Raw genomic sequence first — 26,924 nt, 5'->3', positions numbered from 1 at the left:
TGGCAAAGTGCATACCCTCACATTTTCACAAATTATGTGCCATCTGCTAAGATTTTACCTACTCTCTGAACCTGCCTATATCTCTTTTTAGACTTTGTGCCATCCTCACCAGTTGATGTCCCATCCATTTTTGTGCCAGCCACAAACTAGGCAATCATACATTCACTTCCTTAATACAAGCCATTAATAAATAGACCCCTTATCCCATCTCTGTATTCTATTACTTTTAGCTAATCCTCTATCATGCCAATATACTACCCACAACACCATGGGCTCTTATCTTAGTAAATAGCCTTACATGGGGTACCTTATCAAACACCTTTTGGAAATCCAGATATCTTACATCTCCTGGTAATCCCTTGTCTCTCCTTCTTGTTACTTTCTCAAAAGAATTCTAATGTATTTATCAGCCATACCTCTGACTGCATGATTATTATTATATATTTCTAAATGCTCTGTTATCCTTTATAATCAATTCTAAAAATTTCCCAATGATAGATTTTAACCATCTGGCCCACAGTTACCTGTTTTCTTTGGCTCACATTTTGAATAAGGGTGTTACATTAACAGTTTTTTCAGTCCTTTGGGAGTTGGAAGTTTACTACCAGTGCATCCACCATCTCTGTAGCTACTTCCTTTAGGATGCTAGGAAACAACCTATCAGGTACAATGGATCTATTGGCCTTTAGGCCCATTAGTTTCCGTGGTACATTTTTTCTTTGGCATTACGTATTTGTCCTCCATCCTGCCTCTTAATTATATAGTATTTATGGAATGTTATTAGTGTTGACTCCTTTGAAGACTAATGCCAAGTATTGATTCAACTCTTCTGCCATTTCCTGCTTTCCCGTTACGATTTCCCAGCCTCATTCTCAAAGGGTCCGTAATTCCTTTTGGCATCTCTCTTCCTTTTTATTTATTTAAAGGAGCACTTGCTGACTGTTTTTATATTACTTGCTAGCTTATTTTAAAGTTTAATTTTCTCTGTCTTTATTATAGTTTTGGTTATCTTTGTTGGCTTTTATAAAACTTTCCCAATCCTCTGGCTAACCACAATTCTTTGCTATATTGTATCTTTTTCTTTCAATTTGATACTATCCTTTACTTCCCTGGATAACCATGGTTGGTTTATCCCCTTTCCTAGAACCCTTCTTAATCCCTGGGATATATCTTTATTGTGAGTCATGAAAGATCTTTTTTTTTTAAAGATTAGATTCCCTACACACCCTGTCCACACCGACCCTCTGAACAGTAACCCACCCAGACCCATTTCCCTCTGACTAATGCATCTAGCACTATGGGCAATTTATCATGGCCAATTCACCTGACCTGCACATCTTTGGACTGTGGGAGGAAACCGGAGCACCCGGAGGAAACCCACACAGACACAGGGAGAACGTGCAAACTCCACACAGACAGACACTCACCCGAGTCTGGAATCAAACCTGGGGCCCTAGTGCTGTGAAGCAGCAGTGCTAACCACTAAGCCACCGTGCCACCCCAATGTCTGCCATGTTGATCAACTGTCTTTTCTGCTAAAAATATTCCCAGTCTACCCTTATTCCTTTACAATTATCCTTATGTAATTTTAGCAGTTTTTTCTAACCCAAGCTTCTCACTCTCAAACTGAATACTAAAATATACCAAGTTATGGTCACCATATTCTAGATGTTATTTTACTCCTGCTCCAGGAGAGCTCCTTTTTAAAAATTACACCCACTGGATATGGTTATGATCTTACTGAATGGCAGAACAGGCTCCAAGGGGTGAATGGACTCATCCTACTTCATCCTAAGTCCTCTGTTCTGATGTTTCTATAATGTTTTGTAAGCAACCTTCTCAGACATATTGTTCCACATTTCTAGAGCAGGTGGAACTTGAACCCAAGCCTTTCAGCCCAAAGGTAGGAATAATATCACTGCACCACAACAGCCCCCCACTTGCACTCTACTTATTCGTTATATTAATCAACCTGTTCAAATGTGTTATTACACACCTTTGGAGCAAGTGGAACTCAAATCATGGGCCTTCTAGTCCAGAGGTAAGGACATTACCACTGTAGCATAACAGTCCTATCTCCAGCACACATCTTCATTTTTTATATATCCAGTCGTGGTCTTACACACAACTGAACATTTGTTCCCCCCATCACCAAATCACCTGTAGCATTTTTTCACCTGAAACCACCACTAGTAAATCACTGGTGTTCTCCAATTGATTAATTTACATGCAAAGCCCGTTAAGGGCAATGCAGACCATCAAACATGAGGGAAAGGTAAGGAGAGGGAGGGGAACGAAATCAACATGGAGTGTTTGAAGGGGAACTCCAGCATTCTTTTGAAGAGACACTTATTAGCTAATTCTTTATGCTCTTATTACATAACGTTTACTTGAGTCACTTAATGAGGAAGCAGTTTCAACTGGTTCTTAATTAAGCTGCTCTTTTACTGGAACCCTTTAAAAGAATCCTGATTGCTTGAAACAGATAGCTAGTGTTACAGATCAGTCTTTCAGTGATGTTCCAGAGGTGTGTCAAAAGATCTCAGAGCAGGTTGATTAAAAATAACTCCAGAAGTGCAATATTCAAGGCAACAGTGACCATGTTGACAATGAGCACTGGTCAGAAACCATCTTCAATTGACAGATGTACAATGCAGAATGCGTCTTAGGTGATTGAAGTTTTTTTTATGCTCCTCACCACATTAAAGGCTGGTTGCTATGAGGCAAAGGATACCCTCTCAATATCTGGCTGAGGACGCCAGTAAGGAATCCTTGGACTAATGCCAAGGAAAGGTACAATGATGCACATACACCTACAAAGCAACAAAAGGACTGCTGCAAAGCACTCAGGCTTTACATCAGAGAGAGTGCCCTGTATCATCATGGTATGCTACCCCCACAAAATCCTCACTGAAGAGATTGAAGAGCAGTGTCCTTGGTAGGGGTACGGTTGCAGGAATAAGAGGTCTCTTCCATTTAAGGGGAAAGTAAGGATCCTGAAATAGGGCAGGGATTATTCACAGACAGGAAAAGCTAAGGCAATGGTCTGACATGCCAAATAGACTCATGACAGATTTCTAGCAAACCAATTTTAAGGTGATTGAGCTGCCTATGAATGTTTTCTTTCATGGGTTGTTTGTTTGGAAACCAGCTGGCTAGAGGTTATTGCTTGTTAACTAGCCTCATCGCCACTTCTGCCTTTACGACCTCTCTTCAAACAAAAAGGAGAAAATAACCTTTTTAAAGTGACTGCATCATCACACTGGGTATAGAAGGACTGTCCTATGAAGAGAGGCTGAATAGATTGGGCCTGTACGTGTTGGAATATACAAGAATGAGAGGTGACTTTATTGAAATATACAAGATTATTAGGGGACTTGACAGGGTCCATTCAGAAAGGTTGCTTCCCCTTGTGGGAGAATTGAGATCCAGAGTGCAAATCTCGGAGTAAGGGGCCACATATTTAGAGTCATAGTCATAGAGATGTACAGCATGGAAACAAACCCTTCGGTCCAACCCACCCATGCTGACCAGATATCCCAACCCAATCTAGTCCCACCTGCCAGCACTCGGTCCATATCCCTCCAAACCCTTCCTATTCATATACCCATCCAAATGCCTCTTAAATGTTGCAATTGTACCAGCCTCCACCACTTCCTCTGGCAGCTCATTCCATACACGTACCACCCACTGTGTGAAAAAGTTGCCCCTTCGGTCCCTTTTATATCTTTCCCCTCTCACCCTAAACCTATGTCCTCTAGTTCTGGACTCCCCAATCCCAAGGAAAAGACTTTGTCTATTTATCCTATCCATGCCCCTCATAATTTTGTAAACCTCTATAAAGGTCACCCCTTAGCCTCCGACGCTCCAGGGAAAACAGCCCCAGCCTATCCAGCCTCTCCCCATAGCTCAAATTCTCCAACCCAGCCAACATCCTCGTAAATCTTTTCTGAACCCTTTCAAGTTTCACAGCACCTTTCCAATAAGGAGACCAGAATTGCATGCAATATTCCAACAGTGGCCTAACCAATGTCCAGTACAGCTGCAACATGACGTCCCAACTCCTGTACTCAATACTCTGACCAAAAAGAAAGCATACCAAACGCCTTCTTCACTATCCTATCTACCTGTGATTCCACTTTCAAGGAGCTATGAACCTGCACTCCAAGGTCTCTTTGTTCAGCAACACTCCCAAGAACCTACCGTTAAAGTCTATAAGTCCTGCTAAGATTTGCTTTCCCAAAATTTATCTTAATTAAACTCCATCTGCCACTTCTTAGCCCATTGGCCCATCTGGTCAAGATCCTGTTGTAATCGGAGGTAACCTTCTTTGCTGTCCACTACACCTCCAATTTTGGTGTCATCTGCAAACTTACTAACTGTACCTCTTATGCTCGCAAAATCATTTATATAAATGACAAAAAGTAGAGGGCCCAGCACCGATCCTTGTGATACTCCACTGGTCACAGGCCTCCAGTCTGAAAAACAACCCTCCACCACCACCCTCTGTCTTCCACCTTTGAGCCAGTTCTGTATCCAAATGGCTAGTTCTCCCTGTATTCCGTGAGATCTAACCTTGCTAACCAGTCTCCCATGGGGAACCTTGTCAAATGCCTTAGTGAAGACCATATAGATCACATCTATAGCTCTGCCCTCATCATTCCTCTTTGTTGCTTCTTCAAAAAAGTGCAAAATACTTGTTTTGTATCTCCGCTATTTTCTGCGTCTCCACACAAAGGCTGCCTTGCTGATCTTTGAGGGGCCCAATTCTCTCCCCAGTTGTCCTTAATGTATTTGTAAAAACCCTTTGGGTTCTCCTTAACTCAATTTGCCAAAGCTATCTTACATCCCCTTTTTGCCCGTCCTGTTTTCCCTCTTAAGTATATTCCTACTGCCTTTATACTCTAAGGATTCACTCGATCTATCCTGTCTATACCTTACATATGCTTCCTTCTTTTTCTTAACCAAACCCTCAATTTCTTTAGTCATCCAGCATTCCCTTTTCCGACCAGCCTTTCCTTTCTCCCCAACAGGAATATACTTTCTCTGGAATCTCGTTATCACATTTATGAAGGATTCCCATTTTCCAGCCGTCCCTTTACCTGCGAACATCTGCCCCCAATCAGTTTTTGAACGTTCTTGCCTAATATCGTCAAAATTAGCCTTCCTCCAATTTAGAACTTCAACTTTTAGATCTGGTCTATCCTTTTCCATCACTATTTTAAATCTAATAGAATTATGGTCGCAGGCCCCAAAGTGCTCCCCCAATGACATCTCGGCCACTTGCCCTGCCTTATTTTCCAAAAGTCAAGTTTTGCACCTGCTCTAGTAGGTACATCCACACACTGAATCAGAAAATTTTCTTGTTCACACTTAACAAATTCCGCTCCATCTAAACCCTTAACACTATGGCAGTCCCAGTTAAAATCCCTAACCATAACCACCCTATTATTCTTACAGATAGCGGTGACCTCCTTACAAGTTTGTTTCTCAATTTCCCTCTGACTATTAGGCGGGGCTATAATACAATCCCAATAAGGTGATCATCCCTTTCTTGTTTCTCAGTTCCACCGAAATCACTTCCCTGGATGTATTTCTAGGAATATCCTCCCTCAATACAGCTGTAATGCTATCCTTTATCAAAAACGCCACTCCCCCTCCTCTCTTGCCTCCCTTTCTATCCTTCCTGTAACATTTGTATCCTGGAACATTAAGCTGCCAGTTCTGCCCATCCCTGAGCTATGTCTCTGTAATTGCTATGATATCTCAGTCCCATGTTCCTAACCATGCCCTGAGTTCATCTGCCTTCCCTGTTAGGCCCCTTGCATTGAAATAAACGCAGTTTAATTTATTAGTCCTACCTGCCCTGACTGTTTGACTCGCTTCTGTTCTCAACTGTACCAGTCTCAGATTGATCTCTTTCCTCACTATCTCTCTCTGGATTCCACCCCCACCCCCACCTTACTAGTTTAAATCCTCCTGAGCAGTTCTAGCAAATTTCCTTGCCAGTATATTCGTCCCCTTCCAATTTAGGTGCAATCCATCCTTCTTGTACAGGTCACTCCTACCCCAAAAGAGATTCCAAATGTCCAAAAAGGTGAATCCTTCCCCCATATACCAGCTCCTCAGCCATGCATTCATCTGCTCTATCCTCCTATTCCTGCCCTCACTAGCTCGTAGCACTGGGAGTAATCCAGATATTACTACCCTTGAGGACCTCCTTTTTAAATTCCTGCCTAACTCTCAAATCTCCCTTCAGAATCTCAACCTTTTTCCTTCCTATATCGTTAGTTCCAATGTGGACAATGACCTCTTGCTGACCTCTCTTCCCCTGTGAGACATCCTTGATCCTGCCACCAGGGAAGCAACATACCCTTCTGCTTTTTCGCTGCTGGCCACAGAAACATCCATCTGTACCTCGGACTAGAGAGCCCCCTAACACAGTTGATCTCTTGGAACCCAACGTACCTCTCATTGCCAGTCTCAATACCAGAAATTGGCTGTTCGTGCAACATTCCTCTGAGAATCCATCACCCCCTACATTTTCCAAAACAGCATACTTGTTTGAAATGGGTATACCCACAGAAGGCTCCTGCACTAACTGCCTACCTCTCTTACCTTTCCTGGAGTTAACCTATGTCACTGTATCTGAGACTTTTCCCCCCTTCCTATAACTGCCATCCATCACATACTGTTGCTGTTGCAAATTCCTCATTGCTTCTAACTGTCTCTCCAACTGATCCATTCCATCTGATAAGATTTGCAACCAACAGCATTTATTGCATATATGATCCGCAATAACCCTTGAACTCTCTTTAAACTCCCACATCTGACAAGAAGCGCATATCACTCTACTAAAGGCCATTTTTGCTCCTTCACAATCTACAGACCCAGAAAATAACACTGTCTTATTCCTCTACAAAACACTGCCCCAAGTTAAATTAATAGTTATGGCTTATATTTTAAGTTTAATCAAGAGACATATCTCAAAAAAACAAAGAACCCACTCTACTCACTGCTGCAGACTTTCTGTAGGTACCACTTAAAAACAATACACTTATCTGCTTCTGTGATGTGACCTTCGCCCAACAGTTCGTCCAAGATCAGTTGTGAATTTCACTGTTTGTTAGTTAATTTTCCCAGATGCACTCCAATGTCCAGTGATACATGAATTCAAACAGCAAGGGCAGTAACTGTGCAGGTTCACTGCTGTGTCAGTTTCTCTCTCTCTCTCTCTCTCCTGCACTGACCTCGCCATGTGCTTCCTTTGTCTGTTCTTCTCCCTTTTAAAACTGCTGTTGTTTTGATTTTTTTTTCCCCCCAAGGTTCCAAAACAATGCAACAGCATATAAAACAGTAATTGCTGCTCCTGGAATTCGAGGAAATTACCTCCAGCACCTAAAATACCTCAATAAAGGAGCAGCTGTTACAGCCAGAAATTTTTCCTGTCCTCCATCTTGGATTACCCAGAATCAATTTTCTAATTAAGACAGAGTTGAAGAGGAATTTTGCCTCATGACAGCGGTTTCATTTTGTGCTACAATTTTAAATAAGAGGGTATTTTATTAATTTTAGTGTTTAATTACTGTGCTCTTGGTGTTAAAATGTGTGCACAAACTTAACCTTTGTGCTCATATCACATTACTGTAGCTGCACAACACTGCATACTCCCACAACCTCAGGCTCCTGGAAAAAGGTATGATTATGAGCCTTGTCTCAAGCAAAGAAGAGCCAGACGACCATACTCTCCATTTCTTCTGCACCCTGCCTAATGTCACCACTTGCCTTATTCCCTGAATGTTCTTGCAGTACTGGAGAACATTAAGCTCCTTGACTGTGCCATTGCAATTGCTGAACATCCTCAGTATCTGTTTTTTCACTACTATGGGCTTGACAAACACAAACACTTCCCTTCTTACCCAACCAACCATGTTTCACAATTTCTCTCATAAATTGTCTTTGTGGTATCTGCAGTGTTGCAATCCCAGGCCCAGGAACCTTATTCTCATCTCATTGGACAAGGTCACTGTCCATGAAATCAATTTTGAGAGCTTTGACTGCAACCCCCAAATGCTAGCTCTCTGCTTCACTGGGACATGAGAATGACTTTGTCTCTCATCATCACTAATGTGTATACCTGGTCAAAGCTATCCCAATGGAAAATGTCAACACAAGCAGAGTAATGCAACTAAAGCAAACATTGCCACAGTTCAAATGAATATTGAGTTATAAAAGTGCATACTAGCTACATGTAATTGAACACCCATGTGATCTGAAAAAGCTTGGCAGATGCTTAACAAGGGGAAATGCAAGGTTATGCACTTGGGCAGAAAGACTACAGGAGCTGAATAGAATTTAAATTGAGAGGCAGCAGAAATCTATGGAATGCAGGGACTTGTCCATGAATTGCAAAAAGCTCATATTCAAGTTCAGTGGATCAGAGGGAAGACAAATGGAATGTTGACCTTTATTTCAAAGGGAATAGAGTGTAAAAGCCAGAAGGTTTTTCTAAAACTATACAAAACACTAATCAGACCACAGATGTGACAGTTTGGATTTCCTTATCTAAGGAAAGATATACTGGCATTATAGGCAGCCCTGAGAAGGTTCACTAGGTTGATCCTGGTGCTATGGACCAGGCCAGACCCCCCTCAAAATATTTTAAGAAGGTAGCCTAGACACTAACTTTTTCTTATTGTAAAGACAGATGTGAGTGGATATTCCAGGAGTGATGCAGCTGGTCAAACCACTCGGCTTTAAGCAAACAGAAATTATTTAAACACTACAGTTGAAACATGAACAAAAGAAAACAGAATTTAGAATAACTTGACTATTGGAAAACTTAACTAACCCGATACAGTAGCTATTACTAATTAACTGTTCCAATACAGTAACATCCCATAAACACACCTTTTGGCAAAAGAGAAATTGAAACACAGATTCTTACAGGCAGGAGGGAACAGCATCCAGAGAGAGATTTCAGAGAAAGTCAGTCAGGAATCCTTTACTGAAGGTTGCAACTCCCCTGGACTCTCATATCTTGTGACTGCTACAGCTGAAACAAACTAGAAAAAAAACCTAAACTGAGAGAACAGGCCGCTCCCCTTCCATTGTTAAACTAGACTCTTAGTTACCTCTGCCTTTATGATCTCTCTCCAAAAATAAACCAAGGACAAAATAACTTTTTTAAAGTGACTGCATCGTCACACTGGGTATGGAAGTCTTATGAAGAGAGGCTGAGTAGATTGGGCCTGTATATGTACATGTGCATGTACATGGAATATAGAAGAATGAGAGGTGACCTTATTGAAATGTATGAGATTATTAAGGGACTTGACAGGGTCCATTCAGAAAGGCTGCTTCCCCTTGTGGAATTGAGACCCAGAGTGCTGATCTCCAAGTATGGGTTCACACATTTAAGAAGAGTTGAAGAGGAATTTTGTCTCGGAGAGTTGTAAATCTGTGGAATTCTTTACCGCAGTGGACTGTTGAAGCTGTCTCATTAACTATTCAAGGCTGAGATAAACAGAATTTTAATCAGTAAGAGAATCAAGGGTCATGGGGAAAAGGCAGGAAGGTGAGGTTGAGGATTTTCAGATTAGCAATGATTTCAGTGAATGGCTGAGCAGAGTCAGTGGGCTGAATGTCCTATTTCTATTCCTATGTCTTTTGGTCTCTGGAGTATACTGAGATGAAGCTCCCAAGGTGTCTGGCTGACACTCCTCCTCCTCGCTATGGGTGTCTACCGCTCCCTATCTCTTAAAATGAAGGAAGTATCTGGAATATGTTTGAGCTGCCTCATTCCCCTCTTACCTCACCACTGATGCTTTGCACCCGGATTGCATAACTGGTAGTGAGTGTCCTTCTGGGTCTGGGTCTGCCAGAGCCATAACAGTCAACAGAACTTGGATGGGCTCCTCAATCTTTCACTTGAATTGTGGTGCGATTTTTGGAGGTCAATCATCTCGGCTCAGCAGGAGTTCCACAGCGTAGCATCCAAGGCCCAATCATCTTCAATTGCTTCATCAATGACCTCCCCTCCATCATAAGGTTAGACATGAGAATGATTGTACAATCATCAATAATGTTCAGCACCATTTGCGACTCCTCAGATACTGAAGCAGTCTATGTTCAAATGCAGTAAGACCTGGACAACACCTAGGCTGGAGTTGCGAAGTGGCAAGTAATATTTGCACCACGCAAAAGCTAGGAAATAACCAAGAGATAGTGTACTCCTCATCTCTTGACATTCAATGGCATTACTTTTGCTGAACCCCCACTATTAACACCCTGTGGGTTAGCATTGACCATAAACTGAACTGGACCAGTCATACAAACACTGGTTACAAGAACAGTTCAGAGGCTTTGAACTCTGCATTGAGTAACTCACCACCTGTGTCCCCAGTGCCTGTGCACCATCTATAAGCACAAGACAACAGTGTTTTGGAACAGCCTCCACTTGCTTAGATGGGTGTACCTCCAAGACAACCAAGAGGCCTGACACCATACAAAATGAAGCAGCCAGTTTGATCAGCACCCCATTTACTTCCTTTGCATTGTAGCAGCAAAATTCACTGCAGCAACTCACTAAGGTCCCTTCTATAGTAACTTCCAAACCAGTGGCCTTGACCATCTAGAAGGACAAAGGCAGTAAATGTACAGAAACCTGACGGCTCACAGGTTCCCCTCCAATCTCACACCAACCTAATTTGGAATTATATCACTGTTCCTTCACAGTCACTGGGTCAAAATCCTGGAAATTTCTCAAGATGGATGTGCCTATATCCCAAGGACTGCAGCAGTTCAAGAAAGCAGCTCATCATCTCCTACAGGAGAATTACAGATGGACAGTAAATGCCTGCCTTGCCAACAGAGCCCATGTCCCATGAATGAATAACAAAAACTCACGGTATATGGAGGCCCTTTGTCATTACTACCTGATGTTACACAGGCAGGGCAACTGGTTATTTTATGGAGGCATGTCACCTGCATTGGGGTCAGTATGTGCATGGACTCCAGTAGTCCCCAAGTGTCAGAAACCTTGGGCACTGCTTTCTCCACCAGCTATAGGCCCATGTCCATGATGTGCTCACTAGGTTGCGATCCTGAGCCTTCTCTACATAGCGTACTAACCAAGGTGAATGTCTGTGTGCTAGTGGAGGTTGCAGGTGAACACTGTACCAGTGTCTGAGGGGTTTTGGAGACATCATCCTCTGAAATTATGAAAACAAATGTCTGATATTATTTGCACATAGAAAATAAGAGCACGAGTAGGCCATTCAGCCCTTTATGTCTGCTCCACTATTTGATGTGACTGTGAAGATCACCATTGAAAATATTTTGTATTTTGAACATATTAATTATTGTAAATAATGCAAAAGCAAAAAAAAAATGAAGATTACAATGAGAGCCACTAAGTTCAACAGAAGAATAATTGCAATTCAATTACATTTAAGATTGTAAATTTTAATATGGGTATCTATTATGTGAGAATCACTGTAGCATCTAGTTTAATGAGCAAAAGTAACCAGATCATTAAAGTATGATGTCCTTGGAATACGTTGCTAGTGAGAGGATACAGGATTGCACTGATGTCAGTTTTCTGAGAAACTGTTTTTAAATTGCTTGTGTTGTATGTGCTTATTGCAGCCAACAAGAGATGATCGTGGGTGGTTAATAAACCCCATAGGTCCAAATCCCTGGTGGACAGTTATTGCTGCCATTATACCAGCTCTGCTGTGTACTATTCTTATTTTCATGGACCAACAGATCACTGCTGTCATTATAAACAGGAAGGAACACAAGCTGAAGGTATGAATTCCTGTTAATTCTTAAAAATCACCCAAGTTTTTGTTGAAAGTGGATATTAAGAGTAACATCGAACTGAGTTTGATGACACCCGCTAGCATATTTGAAGATACAGGAGGGTCTTGAAGTCCACTGCCTTCCCACTTACTTTTGACCTGTTCCCCATATTGTGGTAAAGAGTAAGGCATCAAGCTGCCTAGTCACCTGTAGGCCAATTGAGGCCCCTAAATGATAGATTAACTACTACTCAAAAGTTTCATTCTGCTTCTGCCTTAATATTTGGACGTTGGACGAGGGCTGATAGTTTTCACTGTGCAGGCTGCTGTCAGGCAGGGAGGGAAGTGGGGCACCTCCTGTTTGAGCAGGTGTCCACTGAACCTATTAAGGCAACATAATGCCACTTCCAACATGGCATCCCATTCCTTTCCACTGGCATCTTTAAGCTAACATTCTATCCCTGGGGTCTCCAAGCTGTGTCAGCCCAAAATCCTCAGAATTACCTCAAACTTGGAAGATGACATTTCTTCTCCAGCAGCATTTTGTAGTCCCAGCAGCAATCACTATTCTCTTCTGCTATTGCTAGGATTACGTAGCGACCAACTGTGCAGATTGGCCGGTGGCTATCTAGGGTCGAACTTCCTGATGGAGGAGCGAGGTTCCATCCTGACCTTATTGCTGCAGGACAGCTGGAATTCTGGTTAATGAGATGCCAGCTAACTTTAAGGCAATGGGTGGAACAGGTTATTTGCCCATTGGTAAAATGCACCATTATGTTACATACAGTTACACAGTAGTCTATAGTTACTTTAACCTGTAATTAACTTGTACTTTGCATCTTATGTTCAGACTTAAGATCGATCCGCTGCATAAACTGCAGCATGGTCGACATATGATTAAGTTAACTGTTTTGGTTTGTAACCTTGTGCTAATATTTGACTTTGAATTAAGTACTAAATTAACCAGCCAGAACTTAGAGACTTCAAGTAATAAGTTCTTTCTCCCCACAGAAAGGATGTGGCTATCACCTTGACCTCCTGATGGTGGCAGTAATGTTGGGTGTATGTTCAGTTATGGGACTCCCCTGGTTTGTAGCTGCAACTGTTCTCTCTATCTCTCATGTGAACAGTTTGAAGCTGGAATCAGAATGTTCAGCTCCTGGTGAACAGCCAAAGTTCCTGGGCATTAGAGAACAGCGGGTCACTGGCCTCATGATCTTTGTCCTTATGGGGTGCTCGGTCTTTATGACTGGTTTCTTAAAGGTAAGCCAACAGTGGAATATTAGGTAACTTCTTGCAATTGTAAGATTCCAACAGAGAATACTAATTTTAAGGATTAATTTGGCTTAGATTGTGGAATGCAAAACAGATTATTAATTGGATTCTAAACTAAATTCTGATTGTCTTAATGTCTATGAAATGTCATCTATTAGAAAATTAATGAGGTGACCTCAAATTTAGGATTTAGTTACATTGCAATTAGTTTTTGAAATCTGATATTGTAATGTTTATAACCACCTTTCACCCTTAATAGTGCAGACTAATGAGATATTCATCATATACTCTTCATACAAATATCAGTGTGGAGGCAATATTGTGTGATATATCCCTGTATACCATGGGTGGAATATATTTGCATCTCCCAGCCATGGTTGAGGTTAGGTAATGAGTTAGGCACCAGGGAGTGGGGGGTGCAGAAAAGAGAGAGAGGGAGAGAGAGCGAGAGCGCGAGCGAGAGCTGGAGGATGATTTACTTGTTGGTCATGTTTGAACCCATCCTAATAGAAATGTCTAAACAGTCATGGTATCGGCCAGAAGGCCTTGCTGTAGCTGCAGGTAAAATGGGGAAACTGTTCATCCCAGCATAACTTTGAGATATTTATTTCTTCATATTGCATTGAATTAATGCACAACTAAATTGCCAAACAGAGACATTTTCAAATTCTTCAGATAACTTACATTTCACTGTTGTGCTGCCAACTCTTGTTCGTAGTTCAAATGTGCAGTAATCTAGCACAGGAGGAAAACCTTTTTCCATCTTCACTGAAACTTGCTCATTTTTACATTCCCCTTTTCTTGCCTTGTGGTCAGAGTCTTAAGCCTTCTAATCCTCTGAGACGCTGGAGATCAAAGCTGAAACTTTATTGCTGGAACAGCACAGCAGGTCAGGCAGCATCTAGGGAACAGAAGATTCAACGTTTCGGGCATATGCCCTTCTTCAGACATGCCTTGTGGTCAGAGTCTTAAGCCTTCTAATCCTCTGATGTCTATATTATCCTCAACTTTCACCAATTAGAAACTATAAAAACCTCACTAGTGTTGCAGATTTGTGTCTAGTATGAATTAAGAAAGGCACACTGTCCAGCTGAATGTGAACAAAATTTTATTGCAATACCCTTTCCTCAGGAAAACAAAAAGGAATTAGAAATTTGTAGTAAGATAGAATATGCTTTTCAGCATTATGACAAATTATCTATGGGAGGAAACAGGTATATTTTGACTTATTATAGGACATAAAAACAGACACACGTAGCTTCGAAATGTAGGCATTTCCCTGTGAAATAACTCCACAGTTAACATTAACAGCTGTATACAATAAACAGCAATTTACAGGGAAAAAAGGGGTGATAAAACCAGACCCCCAAACTCCACTGTACAAATCAGTTCACAGGGAATCTGGGACGAGAAGGAAAAAAAAAGAAAAAAAAGGATCAACACAATCACATACAGACAGTTCGATAAACCGAACAATAAAACAGTGCATATGTCAGACGCCCTTGGCAACTCAGCAAACCACCCGACCCTCCCACCTTCTGGTCGCTCAAAGGCAGCCTGCCCTTAGGCCTCTTCCAGCACTCAGCCTGCCCTGACATCTTCCGGCCACCTCTAGGACAGCCCGCCCTGGTACCTGCCTGGGGTTACAGCACTGAGGACAGTCTACCGACCTCTGGCTCTCGATCTGCCCCTACGTATCGTCGGGCCATCCGGCCTGTAGACTGCCCGGACACACTTTTTGGCCACCTCTAGGACAGCCCGTCCCCTTCCCCAGGGATGACAGCGTGCAGGGCAGCCCACAAGCCTTCCGGATCTCGGCCTGCCCCTACGCACCTTCTGGCTCTCGGCTGCTCTGACACACCTTCCGACCACCTCTAGGACAGCCCATCCCAATCACCCCTTCTCGGGACGACAGCGCTCAGAACAGCCTACCCACCTTCTGGCTCTCGGGGCAACTGGCATCGGAGTGGCCATCCCACCTTCTTGCTTTTGGGACAACCTACCCATCTTCAGGTTCACAGGACAGCCTACCCACCCTCCGACTCTCAGGGGGACAGCTTTCAGGGCAACTTATGAGCCTCCCAGCTCACAGTAAGGCCTGCAAGACCCAGGGAGACACAAGGCGTTGCTTGTTGGGGTTATCACCTGCACTAAGACAGAATCAATTACCAATAAACAAACAGAGTCCTTTCTGGTACAGAGTTCATTACTATAAACAGTTCTCTTCAGAATGTAGAGGCCATTCCCAGGAACAGAGTCCACTCCAGTAGGCAGAGTGCATTGTCAGAGTACATAAAGTACACAACCGAAGGCAAAGTCCACACCAGTAAGCAGAGTCCACTCCTGAAGGCAGTGAATACACACCCTATAGAACACACACGGTGTTCAGTCTCCATAGAGGCCTGGTTTATCCATAGAGAACCAGGCCAACTCACAGGAACACAGTACATTGTAAAGGGGCAGTTAACTTGCAGGGGTTTGGTCCACTCCAGGATGCAACAATTGCTCATCTCCCAGCACACACAGGTGTTCAGTCTTTACAGAGGCCTAGTCACCCACAAAGGGCCAGGCCTACCCACAGGAACAGCTCATCTGGAAAGATGTATTTTCTCACAAGAGCTCAGTCCAAACACCAAAAAAGGAAAACAAAGAAAACCAAAGTGCAAGGGCTAAGCCCTGCCACAAAAATCAACATACTTTTTTTCTCTTGTCCTTTGAGAAAAGGACTAACAGGTTGTAACCAGCCAGTGAAACAACAGTTCCCTAATGAGAACCGTTACACCTGAAACACATTGACTGTGTAGATCAGAGAGTTTAAAAATCAGTCCTCAATAAAAGAAAGAATATCAATTAACAAATCAGGCCTTGTAAATCAGCCAGTTCAGGAATCAGGATCTACCCAACGAGAAAAGCAGTAAACCATCAGCAGCAGTAGGGCCCTCTTGTGGAACACTGGTAGTGACCCTACTCCTGGACTGGGAGTCACAGGTTCAAGTCCTATCTGCATTAACATCAATTCACAACATCGATTGTACCTTGCTTATGGTGCAAAAAAAACATTTGCATGAAAAAAAGCACCAATGGCAGAAGTAATACACGAACTGTGGCCCAGCCAGCACAGAGCGAGTCCCCTAAACTGAGGGGATTTTAAATCTCCTGTTTTTTTTTTTAAAACATTTCATTAAACAATACAGTTAACATTAACAACTGTATACAGAGGAACCTGGATTATCCAAATGTGATGGGCGGGCACTATTTCATTTGGATAATTGATTATTCAATTAATTGATTCAATGCCTTTCCTCTGGGGCTCGGAGTTTTCTGTTAAGTCCGCTCCCCGTCCAGCACATGAGGCAGCAGCACACTGCACGCGAGACCCCGACCCTGCCTGCACGCTCCTCAACCCCACCCAACACTGCCCGCCATCTGCCCCATCCTTGCCCCTGTCCTTCCTCCAACACCACCCAGTCATCCACAACCACCTGCCCCCACCTCAACCCTGTCCAATATCACCCCCCTCACCCACCCCTCCTGCCCAACAGGGTCTGCCCCCAGCCCCTTTCATCACTGCCTCCCCAACCCCATCCAACACTGCCCCCTATGCTCGCCCCTACCCCCTCTCTGGACACCAACAAGGCTGCTGCTGCCTTTGTTTTGGGGTTGGGTGAGTGTCCAAATGGCACGCACACAGCCCCACACACAACTTTTTACTGCAACCTTTTGACAGGTTTCACCTTTACCCTGTACAGGACAGTGTTGAGAGATTATCTGGGGAAGGGGGGTTTAGGGTACACCCCTGTGTAGAACTCCAGGGAATGTATGTGGGCCGAGAGAGTGAGTGAGAGCGCGGGAGGTCAGTCATTTGGAGATGGTGTCTGGGCTCCCATCGATGTCCAGGACTGTTCTCGGCAACATTTCAGTAAGCGGAGTTCACTTTTAATCACTAAACAAAAGACGCGATCAGTGTTGGAAACATGTCTTTGATGTAATGTTTCTATTGGGACCTCGAGATCGCCTTCAGATAATTCGATACTTGGATAATCAAGGTTCCTCTGTACAGAGGAACAGCAAATTTACAAGGGAGAGAAGCGGCAAAGCAAGGCTCCAAACCCCACCATTCAACCAGTTTTCAGGAAAGGAGGACAAACCTCAAATTCCACTTCAGTCATTACAAACTAGTAACAAATACATATAAGACAGTCCAATTACATAACAAAAACAGTGTATAGAATACAGACTCCCCCAGCAACCCACTTGTCCCTCCTACCTTCTGGCCACTTTAAAGCAGCCTGCCCCATGCCCCTTCCAGCTCTCGGTCTGCCCCAAGTCCCTTCCGGCTCTTGGTCCACCCTGACACCTGCCAGCCACCTCTAGGACAGCCCGTCCTGTTTCCCCACCCCCCCAGGATGACAGGGTGACCGCTTTCAGTATGACCTATTAGCCTCCCAGCTCACACGAAGGCCTGTCAGACCCAGGGACACAAGACAGTGGAGGTGATAAACCCAACAAGCAACATGGCAGAGTCAATTATCAACAAACAAACAGTCCTTCCTGGTACAGAGTTCATTACATTTTGAAGAGAACTGTTTATGGTAAAGTCCATTCCAGTATACAAAGTGCATTGTTAGAAACGGGGTCCACTCCAAACTACAGAGTCCGTTGCCAAAAAACAGTCCACAACCCAGGGCAGAGTCCACTCCTGAAGGCAGCAAATGCACACCCCACAGGTGTTCAGTTTCCATAGAGTCCTTGCTCATCCATAGAGAACCAGGTCCACTCACAGGAATACAGTACATTGTAAAGATGCAGTTAACTCACTGGTTTAGTTCACTCCCAAAGGCAAAGTCCACTCCAGGACACAGCAATTGCTCACCTCCCAGCACACACACACACACAGGTGTTCAGTCTTGAGAGAGGCATAGTCACCAACAAAGGGCCAGGCCTACCCACAGGAACCACTTATATGGAAAGATGTATTTTCTCACAAGAGCTCAGTCCAAACACCAAAAAAGTGAAAATACATTAAAAAAAACAAAGAAAACCAGAGTGCAAGGTCTGAGCCCTGCTACAAAAATCAACTTAGTCCTTTTCTCAAAGAAAAAAAAAGAGTAACATACAGGCTGTAACCAGCCAGTGAAACAACAGTTCCCTAATGAAGGCTGAATTACACTGGAAACACATTGACTGTTTAAATCAGCCAGTTTAAAAATCAGTCCTCAATAGAAAAGGAATGCCAGGTAACAAACTGGCTGTATAGATCAGCCAGTTTAGGAATTAGGTTTTCCCCCCCAAAAAAAAAGAAACCAACAGCAGCAGTAACACACTCAGTCCCCTAAACTGAGGAGATTCTAAATCTCATGGTTATATATATTTGTTATTTTCTATTCCCTACGCTACTGCCTAACTGTGGTAGTGCTTATTTTATCTCCTGATTTATTTTATTAAACAATTCACAGTTTACAAAAAACAGTTAACATTAACAGCTGTATACAGGGAAACAACAATTTTACAAGGAAGAGGAGCAGCAAAGACAGGCCCCAAACCCCGCTGTTCAGCCAGTTTACAGGGAAATGAGGACTAACCTCAAATCTGTTTCAACCATTACAAACAGTAACAATGACATTTGTACATACAAGAAGAAAGTGAAGACTGCAGATGCTGGAGATCAGAGCTGAAAAGTGTGTGTTGCTGGAAAAGCACAGCAGGTCAGGCAGCATCCAAGGAGCAGGAGAATCAGCGTTTCGGGCATAAGCCCTTTTTCAGGCTCGAAACGTCGATTCTCCTGCTCCTTGGATGCTGCCTGACCTGCTGCTCTTTTCCAGCAATGTACATACAAGACAGTCTAATTACATAAGAAACAGTGCATATAATACAGACCCCTAGAAACCCAGCAAGCTCCCCCACCCTCCATCCCTCCCACCTTCCAGCCACTCTAAGGCAGCCCGCCCCTATGCGCCTTCCGGCTCTCGGTCCACCCAATGACCCTTCCGGTTCTCGGTCCGCCCCGACACACCTTTCGACCAACTCTAGGACAGCCCGCCCCGGTATCTGCCCGGGGTGACAACGCTGAGGACGGCCTACTCGCCTTCCGGCTCTCGATCTGCCCCTACATACCATTGGGCTCTCACCCACCCAGATGCACCATCCGGCCTGTGAACTGCCCTGACACACCTTCCGGCCACCTCTAGGACAGCCCGTCCCCTTCCCCAGGGACGACAACGTGCAGGGTAGCCCACAAGCCTTCCGGATCTCAGCCTGCCCCTACACGCCTTCTGGCTCTCGGCTGCTCTGACACTTTTCGACCACCTCTAGGACAGCCCATCCCAATCACCCCTTCTCGGGACGACAGCGCTCAGAGCAGCCTACCCACCTTCTGGCTCTTAGGGCGGCCTACCCACCCTCCAGCTTTCAGGATAGCCTACCAACCTTCAGGTTCACAGAATGGCCTACTCACCGTCTGGCTATCAGGGTGACAGCTTTCAGGACGACCCATGAGCCTCCCAGCTCACATTACGGCCTACTAGACCCAGGGACACACAAGACAGTACAGGTGATAACCCCAACAAACCACATGACAGATAATCATCAACAAACAGAGTCCTTTCTGGTACATAGAGTCCATTAGCATAGACAGTTCTCTTCAAAATGTAGAGTCCATTCCCAGGAACAGAGTCCACTCCAGTATACAATGTGCATTGTCAGAAATGGAGTCCACAACCAAGGGCAGAGTCCACAACCAAGGGCAGAGTCCACAACCAAGGGCAGAGTCCACTCCTGAAGGCAGCAAATGCACACCCCACAGCACACAGGTATTCAAGCTCCATGGAGTCCTGTCCCATCCTTGGAGAACCAGGTCCACTGACAGGAACACAATATATTGTAAAGGTGCAGTTAACTCACAGGGGTTTGGCTGAAGGAAAGCTCTTATCCCAAACTCCAGGATACAGCAACTGCTCACCTCCCAGCACACATACAGATGTTCAATCTTTAGAGGCCGAGTCCCAGGGCTAGGCCTCCCCACAGGAACAGCTCATCTGGTAAAATGTATGTCTTCCACAAAAGCTCAGTCCAAACACCAAAAACAGTGAAGACACGTACGAAAGAAAACTAGAGTCCAAGGGCTAAGCCCTGCCATTAAAATTAACATTTGTCCTTTTCTTAAAAGTGAAAGAGAAAAGAGTAACACACAGGCTGTAACCAGCCAGTGAAACAACAGTCCCCTAATGAGAACTGAGAGAACTGAGTTACACCTGAAACACATTGTGTGCATCAGGAGTTTAACAATCAGTCCTCACTAAATGAGTACCAGTTAATAAACTGACTAAATAATTCAACCAGTCATTGTCACTGTCTTGTCACATGTGGAACTGGGATTTGAGGTTTGTCCTCCTCTCCCTGTAAAATGGTTGAACGGTAGCGTTCGGGGCCTAGCTTTGCTGCTCCTCTCCTTTGTAAAACTGCTGTCTTTTGTGTACAGCTGTCAACGTTTTTTGTAAACTGTTATGTAATTTGTTTAATAAAATAAAATAAAATAATTCAACCAGTTCAGGAATCAGGTTCCGCACCCCCCCCCCAAAAAAAAAGCAGAAACCAACAGTAACACATCGACTGTGGCCCAGCCAGCACAGAGTCAGTACCCCCAGCATCACTCTCACCCCCCTTGCCCCTCCACGTTCTTGATGAAGGGTTTTTGCCCGAAATGTCAACTCTCCTGCTCCTCGGATGCTGCCTGGCCTGCTATGCTTTTCCAGCACCACACTTTTCAACTCTGACTCTCCAGCATTTGCAGTCCTCACTTTCTCCTAGTTGCTGAAAACCTCACTGCGAAGCCTGTTCCAAGGATGCTGACCTTGAAGAAGTTCTCCTCTTCCCTCCACAAGGATCTCAGTGAGTCTCTCTCTCACACCACACTCCCAGGTCATCTCCTCTGCCCTGAAGCTCTTCAACCACGTCCTGAAGCAGACCCGCTACTACAGCCACATCTCCTTCCTCATCATCTGCCTACGCAATCAACTCATCCCCCATGGACTCCAGACTACGTTCAGAGCATCACAATTTGGATCTGACCAGGACAACCTCTACCTACAGCAAATCGAAAGCCTCCAGAAATGGTTCTCCCTCCGGATCCTCTGCTCCATGCTCGCAGCCATGCACCGTCACCTACTCTCCTTGCAGTCAGCCCTGCCCCATCTCAGTGCCACACTGTCCCAGACCTGCCATGGACCTCTGCTATTCTTCATCCTGAGAAGGATCCACACACTCAACAAATGCTTTTTCTACAACTTATCGGACATTAAGGAATGTAAGTAAACCAAACTCTCATGTACTTACCTGCAAATCCGGGATTCCTCAACAATTCCAGACCCTTCCCTTGACCTCTGGAACTGATCGGACACTGTTATCCACTGCCAAGCTCACTGCGGCCACCACTGACCATACCGCTTCTGCAAACACTGCCTGTACCTCCACCTCTGCCATCACTGCTAGAGCTAGGGTCTCCGCGGACACCGCAAGTAAGTCCGCCACCACGATCACTGCCAGAACTACCGCATCTGCAATCGTTGCCGGTAACTCTGCCTCCGGGATCACTGCCGGATCTACTGCATCTGCAATCGTTGCCAGTAACTCTGCGTCCACGATCACTGCCAGATCTACCGCATCTGCCATCGCTGCCGGTAACTCTGCCTCCGCGATCGCCGCCAGAACTACCGCGTCTGCCATCGCTGCCGGTAACTCTGTCTCCGCAATCGCCGCCAGAACTACGGCCTCTGTGAATGCCACTGATGCCTCCACAAGTGCCGCCAAGGATGTCACCTCTGCCCCCGTGGTTGCCGCCGCTTATGCCACTTCTACCCCCCACTTCCACCCTTCACTGGAACACTGCCGACGACCATGCCACCCGCGTGGCCACTGCCGATAGCACCACTTCAACGAACGCCGCTTAGGACATCACTTCTGCCCCTGCAGTTGCCCCGAACACACACCACTTTTGCCCTCATGACCACCACTGTTCATGTCACTTCCTCCGGTGATCTCACCTATGATGTCACTCACAATCACATGATCGCCTGCACTCCAGAGACAGTCTCCAGTTCTACACCAGGCCCCAGCCTTGCTGTGTTTTTTTACCATCCTTCCTAGACCTCCCTCTTGCTGAGGATGAACGATCAGTCATCAGTCTCACCTTCATCCCAGTACCCTCCCGGATCAATGAATTCCGTATGCATTGTGACATTGAACTTTTCTCCCATCACCTCCACCTTTGTGCTTACTCTTTCAATCGTGACTCCCACCCACCCTCCAAAGACCCCTTCTCCCACCTCCAACATACTCCACCCTCTTGTACACAACGCTGTCCTCTTACCCTCCCTCGACCCTTTATCTCCAACTCCAGTTGTGACATTGACCACATCAACTTGTCCACCTTCCTCACCCACTCCAATCTCTCACCACTTCCTCCGCTCCAACCCCAGCCTCACCATCAAACCAGCGGACACTGACCTCGACCTCACCGAACCTAGATGTCAACTCGCTGACACCTCCTCCTACTGCCCCCTCAACCACGACCCCACCTCATCTACTGCATCCATTGGTCTTGGCGTGGCCTCCTCTGTATTGGGAGACAGGACGCCAACTCGCAGAACATTTCAGGGAACATTTCTGGGACACACACATTAAACAACCCACCGCCCCATGGCCGACCACTTCAACTCCCCCTCCCACTCCGCCAAGGACCTACAAGTCCTGGGCCTCCTCCACCGCCAAATCCAAGCCACCCCCAACTGGAGGAAGAACAACCCACCGCCCCATGGCCGACCACTTCAACTCCCCCTCCCACTCCGCCAAGGACCTAAAGTCCTGGGCCTCCTCCACCGCCAAATCCAAGCCACCCCCAACTGGAGGAAGAATGCCTCATCTTCCGACTTGGGATCCTCCAAATACAGAAAGGTTTGTATTTGGACAAACCTTTCTGGCAAACCATTTTGTAACTAGATGATAAGGACCTGACTGGATATATTGAATTTTATTCTGCTTTAGACATTTTACGTACTATAAACTGTGGATCACTATAGCTAACAAGCTATTCTGGATAACCAAGCCTCTTCAAGATCTCTCCCTGTCTTCCAATGGTTTTCTCTGAAGATGATGTCATCTTAATGGCAACTTTGGACCATTTCGTATGTGCATTAACCACTATGAGAAACATTCACCCTTCAAAAGGTACAGTGTAGTGAATACAAATTATTTTGTTGTGACCTTTCTGACCATTCCCATGGGCATAATGGTGCTAATGGAAATAGGTTGTAAGCTCTTGCCCACACTGCACGTGTTCCTGTCTTCTCAATTTCAGTATTGAGTCCTGGCCACCAAAAATAGCCTAGTTATCTCCTTCTCACAATGCCACACTGACTTATTGTGGAGCTGATTTAACACACACTTCATTAGCTGTGGTGGAATAATGACCCGCAATAGGAGACATCCCACTGGTAAGGACAGTTCTAGCTTCCATGTGACCATATGGGTTATTCCTATGATCTTGCTACAAAGTACCATGTCTATCACTTTTGACAGTAATTAATCATTTCCAGTATACTTCTTAACTTGTCCTGCCATTACTGGAGTATTCTCTACTTGTTTGAAGTAGAAAATGTGTATATAAGGACTGTTTGTAGTCGATTCATTTAGCAAAGGTAATCTAGACTACCCATCAGCATCGCCAAGTAAGTCTGATTGCAAATATTTAATTGTATGTAATGGTTAATAGTAACAATGCCCACCTCTGCATTTGGCTTGATGCTAGAGAAGGTAACCCTGTAATGAGGCCCAAATGTTGTGGTCAATGGTCTGTGGTCTGTTAATAGGGTAAATTCCTGGCCACACAGTTATTGGTGGAATTATCTAATGTCAAAAATGACTCCGAGAGCTTCTTTCTCTATCTGTGTATAGTCCATTTCTGCTTTGTTTAATGATTTTTGCAGCAAACGCTATTGGCTTCTCTTCCACATTGGGTAATATGTGAGAAATGACTGCTCCTACTCCATATGGTGATGTATCACATGCTAGTTGCGATGATAACTTTGGGTCAAAATGAGTCAGAACTTTAACTTTAATGAAATTTCTTTAGCTTGTGTAAAGGCTGTTTCACATTGATCTTCCAATTTCAAATTCTTGTTTTGGCATCATATATTTTGCAACAACTTGAGAATGGTTGTAAGATTTGGGACAAACCTGCCACAGTAATTTAGCAAGCCCAAAATTGATTATGGTTGGTTTACATTTTTAGATCCTGGTGCCTCAGTTGTGACTTTTACTTTTGAAGGTGACTTGTGTAGTCCCTTAGCATAAATGACATAGTGTAAATATTCAGTGGAAGATTTAAAAATTTCACATTTGTCTTTCCTCACTCTTAATCCATAATCTTCAAATCTCTGCAGAGTTGTATCTAAATTGTGGAGATGCTCTTTTTGTTTCTCTCCATGACTAAATTATCTTTGAGGTAACGTTGGACTCCTTCCAATCCATTTAGAATCTGATCCATGACACTTTGGAATAAACCAGGTGCAGCTGTGCTTCCAAAAGGAATTCTCTTGTATTTGAATAGATCTTTTATGTGCTAAAATTGTCAGGTATTTCTGTGATTCAGAATCTACATTCATCTGGAGATAGGCTTGACTCAGATCAATTTAACTGAAAAGCTGACCTCCAGCTATTCCAGCAAATAGGTCATTGATTAAAGGCAAACAATAAGGGGCAACTTTTTCACACAGAGGGTCGTGCATGTATGGAATGAGCTGCCAAAGAAAGTGGTGGAGGCTGGTACAATTGCAACATTTAAGAGGCATTTGGATGAGTATGTGAATAGGAAGGGTTTGGACGGATATGGGCCAGGTGCTGGCAAGTGGGACTAGATTGGGTTGGGATATCTGGTCAGCATAGACGGGTTGGACCGAAGGGTCTGTTTCCATGCTGCACGTCTCTATGACTCTATGACTCTATAATACTGCTCAGCACACAGTACCAGATTAGTAGTGACCTTGAAAACACTGCAGCTGTGTCTGTTGCATCTTTCTTCATCTCTGGTATGAAGGCATGGCCTAATCACCCACATTTATATGTTCAACGACTACTGTCTTGACCAGTCTCTCTAATTCTGCCTTACCCTTTGCATAAGGCACTGATCAAGCCTTGCAACATTTTGTTTGATTCTTATCTTTGATTTTCAATGTCGCAGAGATTTTTATTCCATGCTTCCCAGATCCCCACTGAAAACAATGGCATGTTTCATTAGAAATTGTGATGAATCAGTCTCAGGTTCTGACAAGCAATTTACTCCAGCCCAGTTGACCGATTTTCTCCAACCATTTTCCCCACAATAAACCTGGGAAATTTCCTTTGACAACGTGCAAGGACAAGTCTTCAGACTGACTGTACAGCTGAATGCTCACGTTGATACACCCTTAAAAGCACCGCTTCACCTGTGTACATTCTTATCATAATTTTTGAGGATTGTGACCCAGTGTGCCCAATGTTCTCAATCAGCTGAGCATGTACCTGGCTGTGCACTGGGAAAACAAAAACCCACAAATGCCTCTTGATCATCCATGCACTGGATGGCCAATGAAGGAATCCTCCAGCCCTCCACGCAGCATATCCCTGACTGCTGTGTATGGATGGCCAATGAATCCTACGAATCTCCAACCACCAGAACAAAGCCCAGGCCTTTGGAACTCATTGCTGGGCCACGCAACCACTTCCACTCCAGACAAATTGTAAAATTTTGAGATTGTTGAAGCAGGCTCTGGGAAGGGAGCCAGCTTCAACAAGGTGACATCACCTCCAGTCAGGGATTTGAGTTGAAAGCTGCAGGAATAATGGTTTGGGGGTCCTGGGGAGTTTGCAGTCTTCTTAGCAGTGACCTCAGGCACGAGGTCCAGGAAGCAGTTGGCCATTCCAGAAGGAAGTAGCACATGACATAAATAGCAAATTAGATTTTACTTTCCTATTTTTAAAGCTTTGTTTTCTTTGCGAAGTTTAAAGTATGTCCAAAAGAGAGGCAAATGAGTCTTCTGTAGTGATTGGAGCAGGACCAGCTGGATCTCACTGACTATGAGATCCTTGATTGAGGCTGTTGACCTGGTCAATCAGGGAGCTCTGGCTGACAGATATAAACAGGAGTGTTGGGGTTCTGTTCACTCTAGGGACTGGCTCCGCGCAAGCTGGTCAGAGTCGATGTACTGTGCATGTGTAAATAAAGATGGCTTGGTGATGGGATACTGGCTTCTGTGCAGTTATTTCATCTTCAAAAAAGAAATTCTGTGCACATTTCTAAATGGATTTGCTTGCCTAGGTTATCAGAACCAAGATGCCATCTTCAATACAGAAATAGAACATAGGAATCAGTGAGATTTTCACTTATCATCAAATGGATGATCCAGATATGGCGAAAATTCTCCTTGATAAAGTCATATTTGCAGTAAAGATGAATGTTGAAAAGTGTGGTGCTGGAAAAGCACAGCAGGTCAGGCAACATCTGAGGAGCAGGAGAATCGACATTTGAGCATAAGCTCTTAATCAGGAATGAGGGGGTTGCCCAAGGGGGCTGAGAGATAAATGGGAGAGGGGGTGGGGCTGGGGGGAAAGTAGCTGAGAGTGCAATAGGTGGATGGAGGTGGGGGGAGAGGTGACAGGTCAGAGAGATGAAGGTGGGGGTAAAGGTGATAGGTCAGAGAGATGGAGGTGGAGTCCTCTCTGATCTATCATCTTTACCCCCACCTCCATCCACCTATTGCACTCTTATGGAACATGAAAGCATGGGAAGGGTTAACGCATGAAGACCACTAGCAA

General features: G+C 44.4%; 1 protein-coding gene across 3 annotated transcripts in view; it reads left to right on the top strand.

Moving 5' to 3' along the window:
• LOC122543353 (electroneutral sodium bicarbonate exchanger 1-like) overlaps positions 1–26,924 on the top strand; it is a 264,715-nt gene that overhangs the window by 177,289 nt on the left and 60,502 nt on the right. For all 3 annotated transcript variants that reach the window (XM_043681942.1, XM_043681941.1, XM_043681940.1), the window contains exons 16-17: positions 11,650–11,811; positions 12,816–13,067. In XM_043681942.1, coding sequence (XP_043537877.1) covers positions 11,650–11,811; positions 12,816–13,067 — 414 coding nt within the window. The remainder of the gene's footprint in view (positions 1–11,649; positions 11,812–12,815; positions 13,068–26,924) is intronic.

Source organism: Chiloscyllium plagiosum, chromosome 43 (genome assembly GCF_004010195.1).
Source record: "Chiloscyllium plagiosum isolate BGI_BamShark_2017 chromosome 43, ASM401019v2, whole genome shotgun sequence".
Taxonomy (NCBI): domain Eukaryota; kingdom Metazoa; phylum Chordata; class Chondrichthyes; order Orectolobiformes; family Hemiscylliidae; genus Chiloscyllium; species Chiloscyllium plagiosum.
The sequence above is the reverse complement of the archived record's forward strand: the minus strand, read 5'-3'. Positions and strand labels throughout refer to the sequence as shown.